Raw genomic sequence first — 15,454 nt, 5'->3', positions numbered from 1 at the left:
TGACAAATCGTATTAAACTGTCACCCTTACTATAGTGGTATGTATGATTTAATATATATGATGAGATTTAGATTGTCGAACGAAGATGCAAATAAATGAGACTTAGGTACGAAAATACAAATAAATGAAATTATGGTATAAACAATAAAACTCGAAAATGTACCGATTGATGATGACTTTTTGATAGATAAAAAAAATTACACTTCTATCATAATTGGACCCTTTTGGTTAATAGTTTAATTTGCATTAAACTCGTCAGGAAAACACATACATTGCATAAGCAACTCTCCAATAATGAATAGAAAATATAATAATTTTTAAACTGAATTTTCGCCGATAGCACAAGCATCCATTTTTAAAAAATTAATTAAAAAAAAAGCTTTTAGCCTTTTCATGATCACCCTAAACTGGCTTTTATTTTTAAAGTCCCGTAGTTTACTTAAGATAAGAGCATTTGAAAATATAGTTGAACACGGTGAGTGGAGAGAAATTTTCATGGGCTTATGGTGTGCAAACTGGGAATGGATCCTGGCTCCCTGTTCTGCCAGAGCCAAACAACCAAACAAATGCAAAACTAAAAAAGCGTATGTTTCACCATGTTTTCCGATTCTTGAATTTAATTAAAATCAAAGAACATTTTTTTTTACAGCCTGTTTGATTGTATGATTGAAAATTGGTTTTCTATTTTACAAACATAAAATTGTTTTTAAAAATTTGTAACACCGCTGTTTTCTATTTCTAGTTTTTAAAAACAAAGTAAAATATAAAACAATTTTCATAAAACAAGTAAAAATTATTTTCACATTTATTTAAATATATATATAAAATTAAAAGAAGTCAAAGAAAATAGATAAAATTGAATATGGTATTATTTTTCTTCTCTCTCTATTATCTAACACTGATACAAAAAATCTTTAAATTTGATCTCCCATCAGTACCGAAAATCAAACCATGATATTAAAGTATTTTATAAAAATAAGAGTGTTTGAGAATACTTTTGTAATTACAAATAAATAGAAAAATAAATATTTTTTAAAATATAAATAGTAATATTATAATAAAATCATAAACAATATTTTTTTATTAAAAAAAAAATATTTCTATTATATGTTTTAAAAATATGGATATTAGCATTTTGTAAAAACATAATTGATTTTTTTTTGATTAAAAATGGATAATAATAATAATATTGTTAAAAATATTTCATTTAAAATAAATTTAAAAACAATTAAAGTTTTTTTAATATGTAAGTAAGTCATTTTTTATTACATGCACAAATTTAGTATTCAATTACAGATAAGTATTTTAAAATGCTTTGATTTAATTTACAATTAATTGGATTAGTTTTTTGAATTATAAATTATTCTAAAAAATTAGAAAATTAATCAAGAGTTTAATTATTAATTATGTCGGCTTAATTTAGAATCTATTCATCTAGTGAGAAAATTTCTTAAGAAAATATTGATGCGTATATAAAATAGTAAAGTCATGAGGTTTATCATATTTTTAGTGATTAGATATAGAGTTTTAAATTAATTTAAAAAATTATTAAATTTATTAATAAATTTAATACAAAATTCTACTTGATTTACAATTCATTTCCTTAGTGAGAAATTTTTTAAAAATATAATTATGTGCAGAAAATAAATACTAGAGTAATTGTAGATCAATTATTATTTATAAAGTTATGGTATTAATTCGATAATTATTTACGTATTAAATTATTTTTAAAAATTATTAAACTCGTTAATGAATGTAACAAGTTTAGTCTTATTTAATCTAAAATTTATTTGCCTAGTAAAAAAAAAATCATAAAATATAGTTATATATAGAAGAGAAATAATAAAATCATTCTATATCAATTTTTGTACATATAATTTATGGTATTAATGAAATCAATATATGAGTTTTAAGTTATTTTTAAAAATTACTAGTCTCATTTTAATAAATCCAACACATTAAATCAAAATTCTAGTACTAATTAAATTAGTTTTTGAGTTTTAAATTATTTTAAAAACTTTTTAAATTTTATCTATCAAATATAGTTTGATTTGAAATTTATTTGTTTAATGAAAATTTTTAGAGTAGTTAAAAGGAAAATCAGAAATACATGCATAATTCAAAGGAAAAATATATTTGAAGATTTTTAATATTGGTAATCGTAAGTGGAGAGGGAAAAAAAAGATTTTATATTTAATTTTATTTATTTTTTATGAATTTTTTAAGCTTCTATATGTTTTCCTTTTATTTTTTAAAATTGGTGAAAATAATTTCTATTATTCTCTAAAAAATAGACCTTTATCTCATTTTTTTTTAAAAACCAAAAATAGAAAACAATATCCAAATAGTGCTATTTTGTTGGATCCATAAAAAACAAAAAACCATTTTTAAACCACGAGGCCAATTAGGCTAAAAAGGTTTGGATGTTTTTTGTTTTTTTGGATCCACCAAACATATTGATAGCATAGCATATCATGTGGATAGATGTTTAGCTATATCTAATAAGTTGGAAGTCTTCTAACTTAACTGAAAATTGAATTGGCTTCTCATTGTATAACAGTGGAATTCTCAATGCCATGATGAAATTAGTAGAAAAGAATAAGTTTGAGCACTTTTTGTCCCTAAGTGGAATTGAAATTTTGTTTAGTGTTCTTCCGAATCTCTTCTTTTATCTTCTAATGTATACAAAGTAGAGGAAGGTTACAACAACAGATCTGTAAATTCATCAATAGATGAGTATGATTTTTAACTTACCCCTTGAGATTTCGGTATTCATTCACTTGTCACAAGGACTACACGAACCCAAGCACCTCACAACTAAGAAGAATGAGACAAAAATATAATGTTTGAAGTACAAACTAGAGGGAGCATATGTCTTGATCAAACAAGAAAAAAAACATGAAGGTTGATATATAATTGTAGATATATTTTACTATCCACTTTTTATTTTACGTAAATATTATCTGATTTGAGTCTAATGAGTTCTTATGATTTTATAACATGTTAAGAAAAAATAATACATATATAGTCATTTGAGTTTTTTTTTCTAATATCTAATATAGGATATTGCAATCACCCTCCATATAGACACGACACTCTTATATGTGTCCCATAAATATCTTTTGGTAGGCTATATAAACTTTTAAATTAGGATTGATGATTGATTTTGATACTATTTGTAATGTTATCTTCCATCTATGTTGACATTGTTTATTCTATATTTAATTAATTTTTATAACTTTAAAACATATCTACATAATCAAGAAGAGTTCATAAATATATAATATCATAAATCTTTCTCAATCCATTATGAGATATTACACTATATGCATACTAATAGGGAGTGTTTCAAAGAATATGGTTGGTTTGATATTGAGACATTCTTATTTCAAATCTAATGATCATAGAAAGGGGGAGCACCCATCTTTTGCACTTGCTACTTTACCATTATTTGAACAAATGGTTCAAAATAACTATCAAATTGTAAAAATAACCCATCTCTTCAATTTTGTTGAGAAATGATCATTTTTGAACCCTTTTACTCCTCTTTGTTTGTTTGCTTTCAAAAACAAAAACTTCGTTTTTTTTTCTCACTTTTTTTTACAAAGGTTAATTTCCCATTAAAAATGTTCACATGAACTTCACATAAGTTAAATCGGGTTTGCAAAAAAACCTAATTAAGATTAGGTCATCAATCATAATGATAACGTGAACTATACTATAGTTAAATTTCATTTATAAACAATTTGATTAAGATACACAAAATGACTAAAAAATCCCAACTAAAAATAACTATAAAAAACCCAACAAAAACAATAGTAAAAACTACGAAAAATCTTGAAGAAGAAAGAAAGATGAGATTTTTGTTCATTGATCTTTTTAAAGGTTTGAATTTAAATGGACAAAGAGAGAAATTGTAAACCTAAAAATAAAGAGTTGGGTATCCGAAAAAAAGAGTGAGAATTGGATATCTAATAAAAGAGAGAAAGTGATGAACCAAGAGAGATTTAGGTATGAATAATGGGAAGGAACGAATGAGAGGGAAATGATATTTTGAGAAAATAAGAAAGATTGAAAATGTTTTAGAAAATAAAAAAAAATTAAAAATGTTTTAATTAGGTTATTTTTTTGAAAAATGAATAAAAGAGGTTATTGCTCCAATTTCAAAAGTATCCAAGTATTGAAGATTCTTTGCTTGATTTATGTCAAGGAAAAATGAAAAAGAAGCAGGAAGAAACATCTATACTAACCCTAGTGTCCGTCTCATCTTCCAAAGTTCAATTATGGTGTTCCTCAACATGGCTAGTGTAGGTACAACATTATACATCCCACATTTCACAGTACTACAACCATAGCTGTCATGTGATAAATAATTTAACTGTTGGGCATGCAGTGGATCCCCACTAATGAATACAACTCAGATTGTCTTGCGGAAAATAACTCAAAAGCTCAGATCTATGTATATGTTTATTTCTTTGCAAAGCCACATACATTCATGCATTGAAATTTGTTTTTTGATTGCAAGGTAAATTGAAATTCAGCCAGAAAATCTAGCACTGCCCTTGTCTTAGTAGCCTGTTTGAAAACTATTTTTAAAAACAACCTTTAATTCTTAAAAATACAAAATTATTTTCTAAAAAATACATTAATTTTGACACATCAAAGCGTTTTTTTTATTTTATTTTTATACATTTTGACACATCAAAGCGATTTTTTTTTTTTTTTTTACAATTTGTTATGAAAATGTGATGTTTTTAAGAATATATTTTAATTATTTTAATTTTTTTAAAAATAATTATACAAATACAAATAATAATTAAAAATAATAATTATTTGAAAACATAAATATTTCAAGATCAACATCAAAGGAGTATTTTTTTAAAATCCGTTGAGAATTGTTTTTCAAAATGTTCCTAAACATACTGGTGTTATTTTATGATCAATACTATTCATTTCTCTAAAATGATTCCCAAGCACATTTAGTGGTATTTCAATTAAAGTTATCAGAATTAAGGTGGTGTTTGTTTTTTTACTTAATTCTAAATAGAATCTTAATGCTTAATAGTATTAAATATTAGGTTGTTTGTTTTTGTAGTATTTTATTTCTATTAAGTATTAAAAAGTAAAAAAAACCAATATATTATTTTTTCTATTTAGAAAAAGCTACATATTTTGGCTTTTTTTATTTAATAAAAAGTTTATAATAAGTCATGAAAAAGTAGAAAAACAAACAACCTAAATTCTAAAACTAAATTGTTTTCAGCAAAAAGCCAAAAAAACAAACACTACCAATGTTTGTTAATACACGTCCTATTTTTTTTTTTTTAAATTATAAACCTCTATATAAAAATATAATATTGTTAGCCCAAGGATTCTTCTAATCATGGTTTGATGATAGCAAATCATGGTTAAGTTACTAAGTTGTTTGAATTATAAAAAATTTCAAGTGTTAATTTGGAAATTCATTAAATGACCTAATGATGCAAGATCAAAACTTTTGAAAGACTTTTTAATCATAGGAAACATATGTAAGATGAATGCATGAGTGTACTTAGGATTTTCATATTATTTCATACATCTTTGAAAACTCAGTTTATGCATTAAAGTTACATTTCCATCAAAATCCGAATTTTATCAAATGAACCTTAGGCAAAACGTTTCAAAATTGACATATTATTTTACCTAAAGACATTGTCTAAGTATTAGAAGCAAAAAGACCAGAAAAAGATAGGTTTTCAGGCAAAAAATGGTGAACCGGTTGAGGCACTGGTCAATTAGCTCAACCGGCTAGGATATCGGTCGACCGGTTACTCCTTCCTAGTCGAGGTTCGGTTGAGAGATGCAAAAAACCTTATCTCTCTTCCAATAGTCTTTCTTTCATAGTCGAGATTCGATTGAGGGTAACGGTCACCTACCAAACATTTAATGCTCCAACGGCTAGTGAACCAATCACCCTCCAACTCGACTGATCGAGGCTGTTTTTTGGTTTTTTGACTCCCGAGGTTAGAACCTATAAATTGAGAGCTCCACTTTATTTATGAGGAAGAGAACACTTGCATTTATTTGTTTACCTACTTGTTCTTGCCATAAAAGCTCTTATTATTTTCTTGGTGTTCCCCTTTTTGCATATTTTTAGTGCACATTTGTGATTCATCTTAGCCTTGAGTTGTATTTGAACCATTGTTGAGCTAGGTTGAGAGATTCAAACTTGTTAATTGAGTGTTAAAACATTCAAGTGAGTTGAGACTTGAAGAGATTATGTAAGAGCCCGTTGAAGCCGGAATCCAAGTGTAAAAAGTGATTAGAAGCTTGGTTAAAGTTTCAAGTATAAGTGGAACCCTCACTCGGTTAGGAGTTTAAGAATATTGAATGTAGGTAAGGAAGTGCCGAATCATTATAAATCTGAGTTTGCTTTTTATAACTTTATCTCTTTATATTTGTGCTTCTTGTGCTTAATTTTATTGTGTTTAAAAAGATTATTATTATTTTTTTGTTTTTTAAACTTCAATTCACCCTCCCTCTTGGGTGTTTGTATCTATTTAGATTAGCCCTTTATTTTCTCAAATATTTTGTACAAAAAAATATAATTTTATTTAAAATTTGTTAGTTATTTCATATTTCAAAAATTTTTTAAACAATTTTTAATATCATTACATTTTCAATATAAACATATAAGAATTTTTATATCAATATAAAACTTATTATTATTTTTTATTTTTAAAATAAAAAGGAAATTGTATCCAAACAAAAACTAAGACGATGTTTGTTTTCTTGGCTGAATAGAAAAAACCAAAATATTTGACTTTTTCTATTCAGTTAAAAGTAACTTATTGATATCAACCAACATAATTAAACTAAACTTATTGATAACAAGTTCACTTTAATTATATTGGTTAATATCAATAAGGTATTTTTAACTTAATAAAAAAAAACTAAATATTTTAATTTTTTCTATTCAATCAAAAAAACAAATACCATCTAAGTGAGTTGTATATATATTCCAACTAGAAAGAAAACCTTTCGGAGAATATGGAAGAGAGAATAAATAATAATATTACTTTTTTGTTAATCAAATTATTACAAAATTCACAGACTACAAATTTTCGGCTTAGAAAGAAAAAAAAGTAATGTAACCCAAAAATAAATGTGCATGCTGCAAAAGGGGTGGAATTTTTTTTAAAAATATAGCAAGTTTAAAATCTATTTATTAAAATATGAAACTTTTTAACCTATTTTCTAATTTACGCATTTTTCATAATACCAATTGAAAGTTATCTTTTGGAGAGATAATTTAATTTAAAATTTTAACAACTTCAAAATTTAATTAAAATTGTCTTTTCAAAAGAAATTTTTTTATTGATGTCATAAAAGTTATTGTAAGTTTGGAAATACTTTAAAAAATGTCGTATTTGTTAGGAATGTGCCTCAAATTCCTATTTAAAATTTCTCGACCTTTCTCTACCTAATACCCAATACACCTTCTACCTATCTCTCTTCACTCTTTTTTTTTTTCCTTTCTATAAAACCACATATTTATGGAATCCTTTATACTAACCCTAAAACAATACTTTTCTAATGTAATTGTTAAACTTAAAAAGATAATTTATCAAAACATAAACTCGATAAATATTGAATTTCATACAAAATAAAAAATAAATAATTTGAGTAAAATCCTATCACAATTTTATTAATTTTTTTTTTCTTTAATAAACCCCACATGAGAGATCTCAAGGGTCCAACAGAAGAAAGAAAAGCGAGGGCCAAATGCAGGAGCATGGAAAGAGATCCCATGAATTAATAGAATCAAATCGACTTGTTCTTCTTCTAACAGCTCTTAACCATGGTTTTCCAGGAACCCCAGGGAACACCAACACTGGAATCCCTTTCCTTCTGCCATTGCTCAGCCAGTATGCTCTCCAGCTCGCTCGGCCTGCAAGGGATTGTCAACGCACCCTCATGATCAAAACCATACTCCTCAGCTGCTTGCTCCAAGAGCTTCAAAAAGGTCGGATGAGTAAGAAAATTTAATGGGACGACGAATCTCTTTGGTTCATCGTCGTCCACAGCAATCACCGCAAAGTGTCCTTCCTTGACGTCAGCTGGCACATAGGTTGAGTCACTGACATCTTTGAACTCGTCATTTTCACAAGCTGATTTCCTCCCCAACAAAAGGCTCTTTTGCAGCTTCTCTACCACGATCTTAAGCTTTACAATGCCATTCTTCCTCTTACCACTCGTTCTTTTAAGCTTAGTCATGACTTAGACTTTGCTTTGTTTGATCAACAAAAGGTGCTTTTCCTAAGCACTTTAGCTTTCTATATATAGTGTTAAATGGTGAGAGATAAGGTGGATGCTTGCTGTATGGGGTGTGACTGAGGGAGCGGGAGGGAAACAACTCGGTCTGACTTGACTTTATGTAATATGGGAGACCACTGCATGTGATTGAAGTTCTTAGATGCATACGAAAGGTCCTTTTAGATAGTCATGTCTGCCTGCCCCCCAATTATTAACACTGATTCAGTTGGTAGCTGGCTCTATTCCAGCCTGATTTGCATATCAAATTTGGCTTCACTGTTACTACTTTTTGCTATTTGTACTGCTCGATGAACCGGGGATAAAATAAGGAAAAAAAAATTATTACCTTTTATGGCATAAAAGTATCATTTTAGTCTAACTAACTTCAAAAGAAAGATGAAGTACAATTAAATATTGGTCTCTATTCAGTTTGGAAAAAGGAGGATTTCTTGTGTATCTGTGTTTTTATCTCAATGCTACTCTGAAATTTTGGAACTTTCCAGGGATGATGATCCAGATTTCAAATAGGGGCCATGTGGTTCATATAAAAGAGGACATATGGAAAAGGGTAGTTCAAATTGATATCATGTGTTTCGGATAAATTAGTACACATTGAAAGGCATCGTTCAGAGAGATGGAGCATATATATATGATTCAAACCTTTAATTCTTCTATTATATCCCCACCTTGAAAATACAACTCCTTCAAGTGTGGCCAAGTCAATCCAGAAGTGTAGAGTTCCAGAAACCTGTTGAGATGCTCTAGAATATTCAACTGTAGAGACCAATGCCCTCAAAGCCTCTAGATGTCTCTCCATGGCCTACCACAGTCTTCTAAGTATCAGAATGTGGGGTGACTGCTGTAGGGACCCCTCCCTCTGGAGAACACGTGGCACGCACCTCACAGTGACACGTGGCACGTGTTACCAGCTGGACCATCATCATCCGGATTCCCCTAAGGATACAAATGATGATGGTTCTCCTATACGGACCGCCTCAAGGAAAGGCAAATGACGTTTCAACTCCTCCTATCCAAGGAAGAGCAAACGTCGCTGGCAAAACACAGACATCCGGACAAACTTCATAATGCATCCGCTCCACAATATATCCGGGCAATTAGCATGTGTCACCCGGATATAATCGTCCGGGTCATCAATTAAAGTAAAGTGAGTCTTACACGCTATCACGACAACCAGCCATGACCCACGTCCCATCATCTGTAGAGTGAAAGGACGGGTCGAGGTGACAACAAGTCACTTCCCACGATCATTCTACATAATCACTTCCCACGATCTCTAGACAGCAGCATCACCTACCACGGTTTCTGACAGCCGCCAGTAGGGTGGCGATGACCATGCTGCCTCCAAATGTCATCATGACAAACACAAAATATCTCCTCGCCATTAATGAGAGGAACAGTACCCCTGAAGCTGTATATATATACTTTCGCACGAAGAAGAAAAGGATCCCCTGGTAACCTCCTAATACCTGGTAAAAGGCCAACTGATTTATATCTCTCTCTCTCTCTGACCATGGCTAACAAAACCATCGGAGGGTGCGTCCGGACACCCTGTCCGGATGCCTTCCTGTAGGTATAACGACTGGATCAAGAACCTTTATAAGTTGAAGTTACGCGTCCATCCATCTGGCAACTACGTGGATCGTCAAAGATGCGAGGTATCAACAACTGCCACTACTCTCATTGTTCTGCATCGCGTTACTTAATTAACTATAGCTGCAATTGGCGGAGGTTAATTTACGCATGGGATCAATGGATTCTTACGCTGATCATGCACTTCCGTTTCTTAAAAGACCATAATTCATTTAAAAATAAGGATATTTCATTCACATTTCTTGAGATTTTTGCTAAATAAATGTAGTTAGCTATGCCATGATTTTAAAATTTCATCAACTACCTCATCTATTTTTCTCTTTTGTTATTTCACTCATCTTTCCTTCTACTTAAAGTAATAGAAGCATTTAATGAAATTTCAAATTATGATAGTTAAATATATTCATCACAAATAGGAGAAGCAAGTGAAATTAACCTTTTAAGAATACAATGGACCAATTTTCAAGAAACAAATTTCTTGATCCCGTCCTTCTTCGTTTCAATTAAGAGCTTGTTTTCCAATGACTTAAGAAGTGTTTTTAGGTGGTGTTTATTTTTTTACTTAATTCTAAATAGAATTTTAATGCTTAATAATGTTAAATATTAGGTTATTTGTTTTTATAATATTTTATTTTTATAAGTATTAAAAAAGATAGAAAAATCAATATGTTATTTTTTCTATTTAGAAAAAGTTATATATTTTGATTTTTTCTATTTAGTAAAAAATTTATAATAAGTTATGAAAAAGTAGAAAAACTAAAACAACCTAAATTCTGAAAATAAATTATTTTTATCAAAAAGCCAAAAATACAAACACTACCTTAATCTTTTTGGCTCATGAAAACAATTCTTTTAATAAAAATTTTAAAATATTAGAAAGATTCGAAGTACTTTCTAAAATTACAACCAAACAGATTCTAAATATTGAACCCGTAAGACAAAATATCATTTCAGCTTTAATTAGCGTAGAGTGAGTACCTTCGATTTAAAAAAGCGAGATTTACTTGGTCTCGAGGGAAAGATTTTGTGCTTTTGGTCTCTAATATTTGCACAAAACCGTATAGATATAAGTTCCAATTATTTCAGATGGAGATAGCAATTAATGGTCGTACTAGTGTTGTCTTAACATTAAGCCCTTCCATGTTAAATATTTCAAAATTTAATTAATGTGAACTAATGCAGGCATGTTCCTGACATGACAAAATATCTTGTTATTTCCTTTCACCCAAGAAGCTAGGGCTTTAGCGAATCTTGCTTATTATTCTCAGCTAGCTTAAGAAAAATATCTTCTATCTCATCATCCCACGTTGTTTCAGTCCCTCGTAGCATATTTGAAGAAAGGGTCAGTTCTTCGTAATGAGTACATCTATACAAAGCAAAAATGGATTGGAAAAAAAGAAGAAGAAACCTTACGTAGCCATGAATGTTACTAATATATTTTGATATCAAAGTTGGCCTCCTTAAATTCATTACTTTCAAATGATTTCTAAAACACAAGAAGTCAGTTCATTTTTCCTGGGACACACCGAAGCATACCCAGTCTTGTTCACAGAATAAAACTTGTTTCAGGCGTTAAGTCTCTCTTATCTTGATCTCCATGGCGAGGTCTACGCCATTCAATTTAGATATTTCTTGGAGTGCCAACCACCAGTTCAGGCTTATCTGAAAAGCTAGCTTGAATCAGTCAAGAGGGCCCCTAATGTATTCTGCACATGAGATTGCTCATAAGTCGTGATCATCAAGATGAAGCCTTCCTTCCCGGCTCCATGTAACAGGTGAGCTGGAAAAGAAAAGCACCAAAAGTGCATGAAAGAAACGTTTGATCGTCCATGGAGATTTACATCTAGCTTTCATGAGATACTGTCAATTTTAAATATTGTTCACTGGCACGTTTGTATACTAAGAGTCAACAATATTATTGGAAATGGTCCAGATACCAACACTGAGTTTTCAGTTGGTAGCAAAATAATATGACTGCTACAGGAGCTAGAGGTTTGTTCAGAGAATAAATGAATATTTTCTCTATGGTTTAAGCCCCATGAACATTCAACAAGACCACTTGGAGATATCTTAAATTCAGATCGAACTTAGGTTTTCAGAAGCACCCCATGTTAGACCAAGTCAAATTTAACTAGGGTTTTCATAAATACTCTCAATCACACCAGAGGGCATATCGAATTATTTGAGACAATCACGGGCACCTTTGGCCCTGGATGTTATAGTATCATATAAACACGGTACATATTTTTACTTAAAAGGACAGACAGTACAGGTCCCAGAACATGCATGTGAAGGTAGATTTAATAACTGGTCCTCCCATGAAATGAAAAGAAATGTCATAATAAGGCTGAGGTTGTGTGCCTAAGTTGGGTTCTGCATGTTGGAGTTGTGTGGAACGTATCGGTCCACATCATCCACTTGCAACCACGAAAACATCCGGTACCCACCCATCCAAAAAGAGAGAATTAAAGCTCAAGTCTTGTTTAATCAACTAATGATCGGTATATATCTTACTATTTGTATCATCATTTCTATTCCATTTTTAGCTATCCCCCAAAGAATGTACTTCATCACTACTTGCCTTCTGAAATAATGCTTATGATTGTATTCATGTGATCAGTAACTCCAATTTTTTAAGCCTATGTTGTTCTGCTTAATGCAGCCAATCAAGGGTATATGTTCTCTGGTGAAGTTCTTACTCATGTAAAAGATACAAAAATATATGTGTATATATATATATATTTAAAAAACACCCTGCTTCTTCTTGGAATGTAGCTAGCTGGATCTGCAAGTCAATCGGGATTGGATTTCAGTCTTCATGCATGTACCCCATCATTTTGATCAGTGTTGCAGGCTTGTTAGGTATGACTTCACTCTCTCCATTGGTCTTTCATTTAGAGAACAGGTCTGCACCACGTTTGATACAACACATGTAACCTTATCTAGATCAGTAGATCGAGATTTATCTCTGCATTTTGCATGGGGTCAAACTCAATATGTCACGCTCATTATGCCACCTCCCAAAACTTCAAACTTCCACAAAAAATGAACAGCACGGCACGGTACAAGGTACGCTACGCGTGGTTCTGTAGAGAACACGCTGCACACACGCTCTTATGGTCTTACGCCCTTGCGTACGAAGAAAAAAAATATCTATGTACCTGTCATTGATTAATGTTTACAGGTCACATGCACCTCTAAAATATCGCAAAGACAAATGTCTAAAGGCGGTACATTCAAGGAAATGGGATATAGACTCTTGCAATATTGGAATGTATACATACCCACAATAATTCTACACCCAAAAGCCAATTAATAATTAGAAATTATAGAAATCAATCTGTCTATGAGAAACCCAACATCTCTGGTAGAATGTTTTAATCAGTTTGCATAGCTAGATATTTTCTTGAGGTTTAGGAAAAAGTACCAAAAGCCCATCAAAATTCTCCAATATCAAGAAGACTATGCATAAAGAAGATGCTGAACATACACGTAATAAAATTAAGAGATATGAGCTCACGTGCAACTGCAAATTTTCAAGAGCTTTGTGTAGTTTCATATGCTGTGTAACCTATGTTTTTTTTTATTTTTATACATTTTATATACCATTTCTATAGATTTTTTTCCTTCTTTCTGTACTGTTATTTATAGAATTCTTTTTATTACTTCAGAGACAAAAAAAAAAAAAAGTTTCTTGACAAGCTTGTCTGCTTGTACGAATTTTTAAATTTTCTAATGGACTGCTCTTGTCAAATGATAAAGACCTGCTGAACTATAAAGATATGGGTAGGTTCGAAAGTTTTTTATTTTGAAGAGGTCAAGATCAGTGATACTTTCACAGGTGTTATTGGTGACGAGTGGGTATTTGGTGGCACCCAGCCAGTGCAACAGTGAGATGGGATTAGGATGAGGTCGAACTTTTTGTATTATTGGGATTAACAAAAAGAAAATAAGGTAATGCTACCTATGCTTTCCTGAGGAAAATAGGACTTTTCTCAATATTACGGTAATTTAAAAAAATTATTCTTAAATTATTGTAGTAAAAAAAATTATTATAAATATATGGTAGTTTTTGCCACCTAAGAGAGAGGGTGAACGGATAATTTTTTTTTTTAAAACCAAAATCATCTTTTCAAAAGATGATTTTATTTTCATTTAAAAGAAAAAAATAATTCAAAAGGGAAATCGTCTCTTTTCCATTAAAAAAAATTAATATTTTTTTTAACATTTATTATAAATTATAAAAAATAAAAAAAATAAAAACCCAAGGGAAATAGTCTCTTGAAGAGACGAGTTTCCATAAAAAAATCCCAAATAAAAAAATAAAAATAAAATCCTCAAGGGAACTCGTCTCTTCAAGAGACGAGTTCCCATGAAAAAAAATCTCAAATTATAAATAAATAAAAATTCTCAAAGGAACTCGTCTCTTCAAGAGACTTAAGAGACGAGTTCCCTTGAAAAAAAATTAATATTTTTTTTAAAAAAAAAATCCTAAATTATATATAAAAAAATATTAATTTTTTTTCCTCAAGAGAACTCGTCTCTTGAAGAGACCCCTCTTGGCTGCCGATGTCGCCCGAGATAGCCGGAATCGCCGTGGAAAGAACGGACGGGCGGCAGCCCTCCTGGGCAAAAGGGAAGGGGCAGCAGCCACACCTGAGCACCCATCTGCCACCTGGCGCGCTCAGGCGTGGCCAGACCCCCCCCCCCCCACCCTTTTTCTTTTCTTTTGTTTTTTTGGTTTGAATTTTGAGGGTGCTCCACATGGCACCCCCGCCAAGCCATATTTTGGGCCACAATTCGGCCCAATTTCACGGGCCTTTATTTATTGTTTTTTTTAAACCTCAAAGGAACTCGTCTCTTCAAGAGACGAGTTCCATGATTTTTATTTTTTTCTTTTAAAAATCCCAAATTAAAAAAAAAATAAAAAAATCCTCAAGGAAACTCTTCTCTTGAAAAGACGAGTTCCCATGAAAAATAATAATATATATATATATTTAAAAAATAATATATATTTTTTTTAAAAAAATCTCAAATTAAAAAAAAAAAAATCCTTAAGGGAACTCGTCTCTTCAAGAGACGAGTTTCCATGAAAAAAATTTAATATATATATTTTTTTAAAAATCCCAAATTATAAAAAAAAAAATTTGGGAAATCGTCTCTTCTTGAGGATTTTTTTTTTTTTATATTTATAATTTGGGATTTTTTTTTAGAAAAATATTAATTTTTTTTCATGGGAACTCGTCTCTTCAAGAGACGAGTTCCCTTGAGGATTTTTTATTTTTTTTATTTAATTTGAGATTTTTTTTTCATGGGAACTCGTCTTTTCAAAAGACGAGTTCCTTGTGGTTTTTTTTTTTTTTTTTAAATTTGGGATTTTAAAAAAAAAATATTATTTTTTTCCATGGGAACTCGTCTCTTCAAGAGATGAGTTTCTTTGGGAATATTTTTTTTTTATAATTTGTAATCAATATTAAAAAAAATATTAATTTTTTTTAATGGGAAATCGTCTCTTCCCCTTTTGAATTTTTATTTATTTTTTAAATGG

At 30.3% G+C, this 15,454-nt stretch overlaps 1 protein-coding gene across 1 annotated transcript; it reads right to left on the bottom strand.

Annotated features, from left to right (window-relative positions):
- Positions 1-7,666: 7,666 nt before the first annotated feature.
- Positions 7,667-8,290, bottom strand: LOC100244862 (protein SMALL AUXIN UP-REGULATED RNA 12). The gene has a single exon (XM_002273567.4). It carries the CDS (start codon positions 8,254-8,256, stop codon positions 7,825-7,827), a length of 432 nt encoding a protein of 143 aa, XP_002273603.1. The 5' UTR covers positions 8,257-8,290; the 3' UTR covers positions 7,667-7,824.
- Positions 8,291-15,454: the final 7,164 nt, after the last annotated feature.

This window comes from Vitis vinifera, chromosome 6 (genome assembly GCF_030704535.1).
Source record: "Vitis vinifera cultivar Pinot Noir 40024 chromosome 6, ASM3070453v1".
In the NCBI taxonomy this organism is placed as follows: Eukaryota; Viridiplantae; Streptophyta; class Magnoliopsida; order Vitales; family Vitaceae; genus Vitis; species Vitis vinifera.
The sequence above is the reverse complement of the archived record's forward strand: the minus strand, read 5'-3'. Positions and strand labels throughout refer to the sequence as shown.

What these genes read in the sequence shown, in the direction of transcription:
- LOC100244862 (XM_002273567.4), bottom strand. Translation starts at nt 8,256, where the DNA reads ATGACTAAGCTTAAAAGAACGAGTGGTAAGAGGAAGAATGGCATTGTA.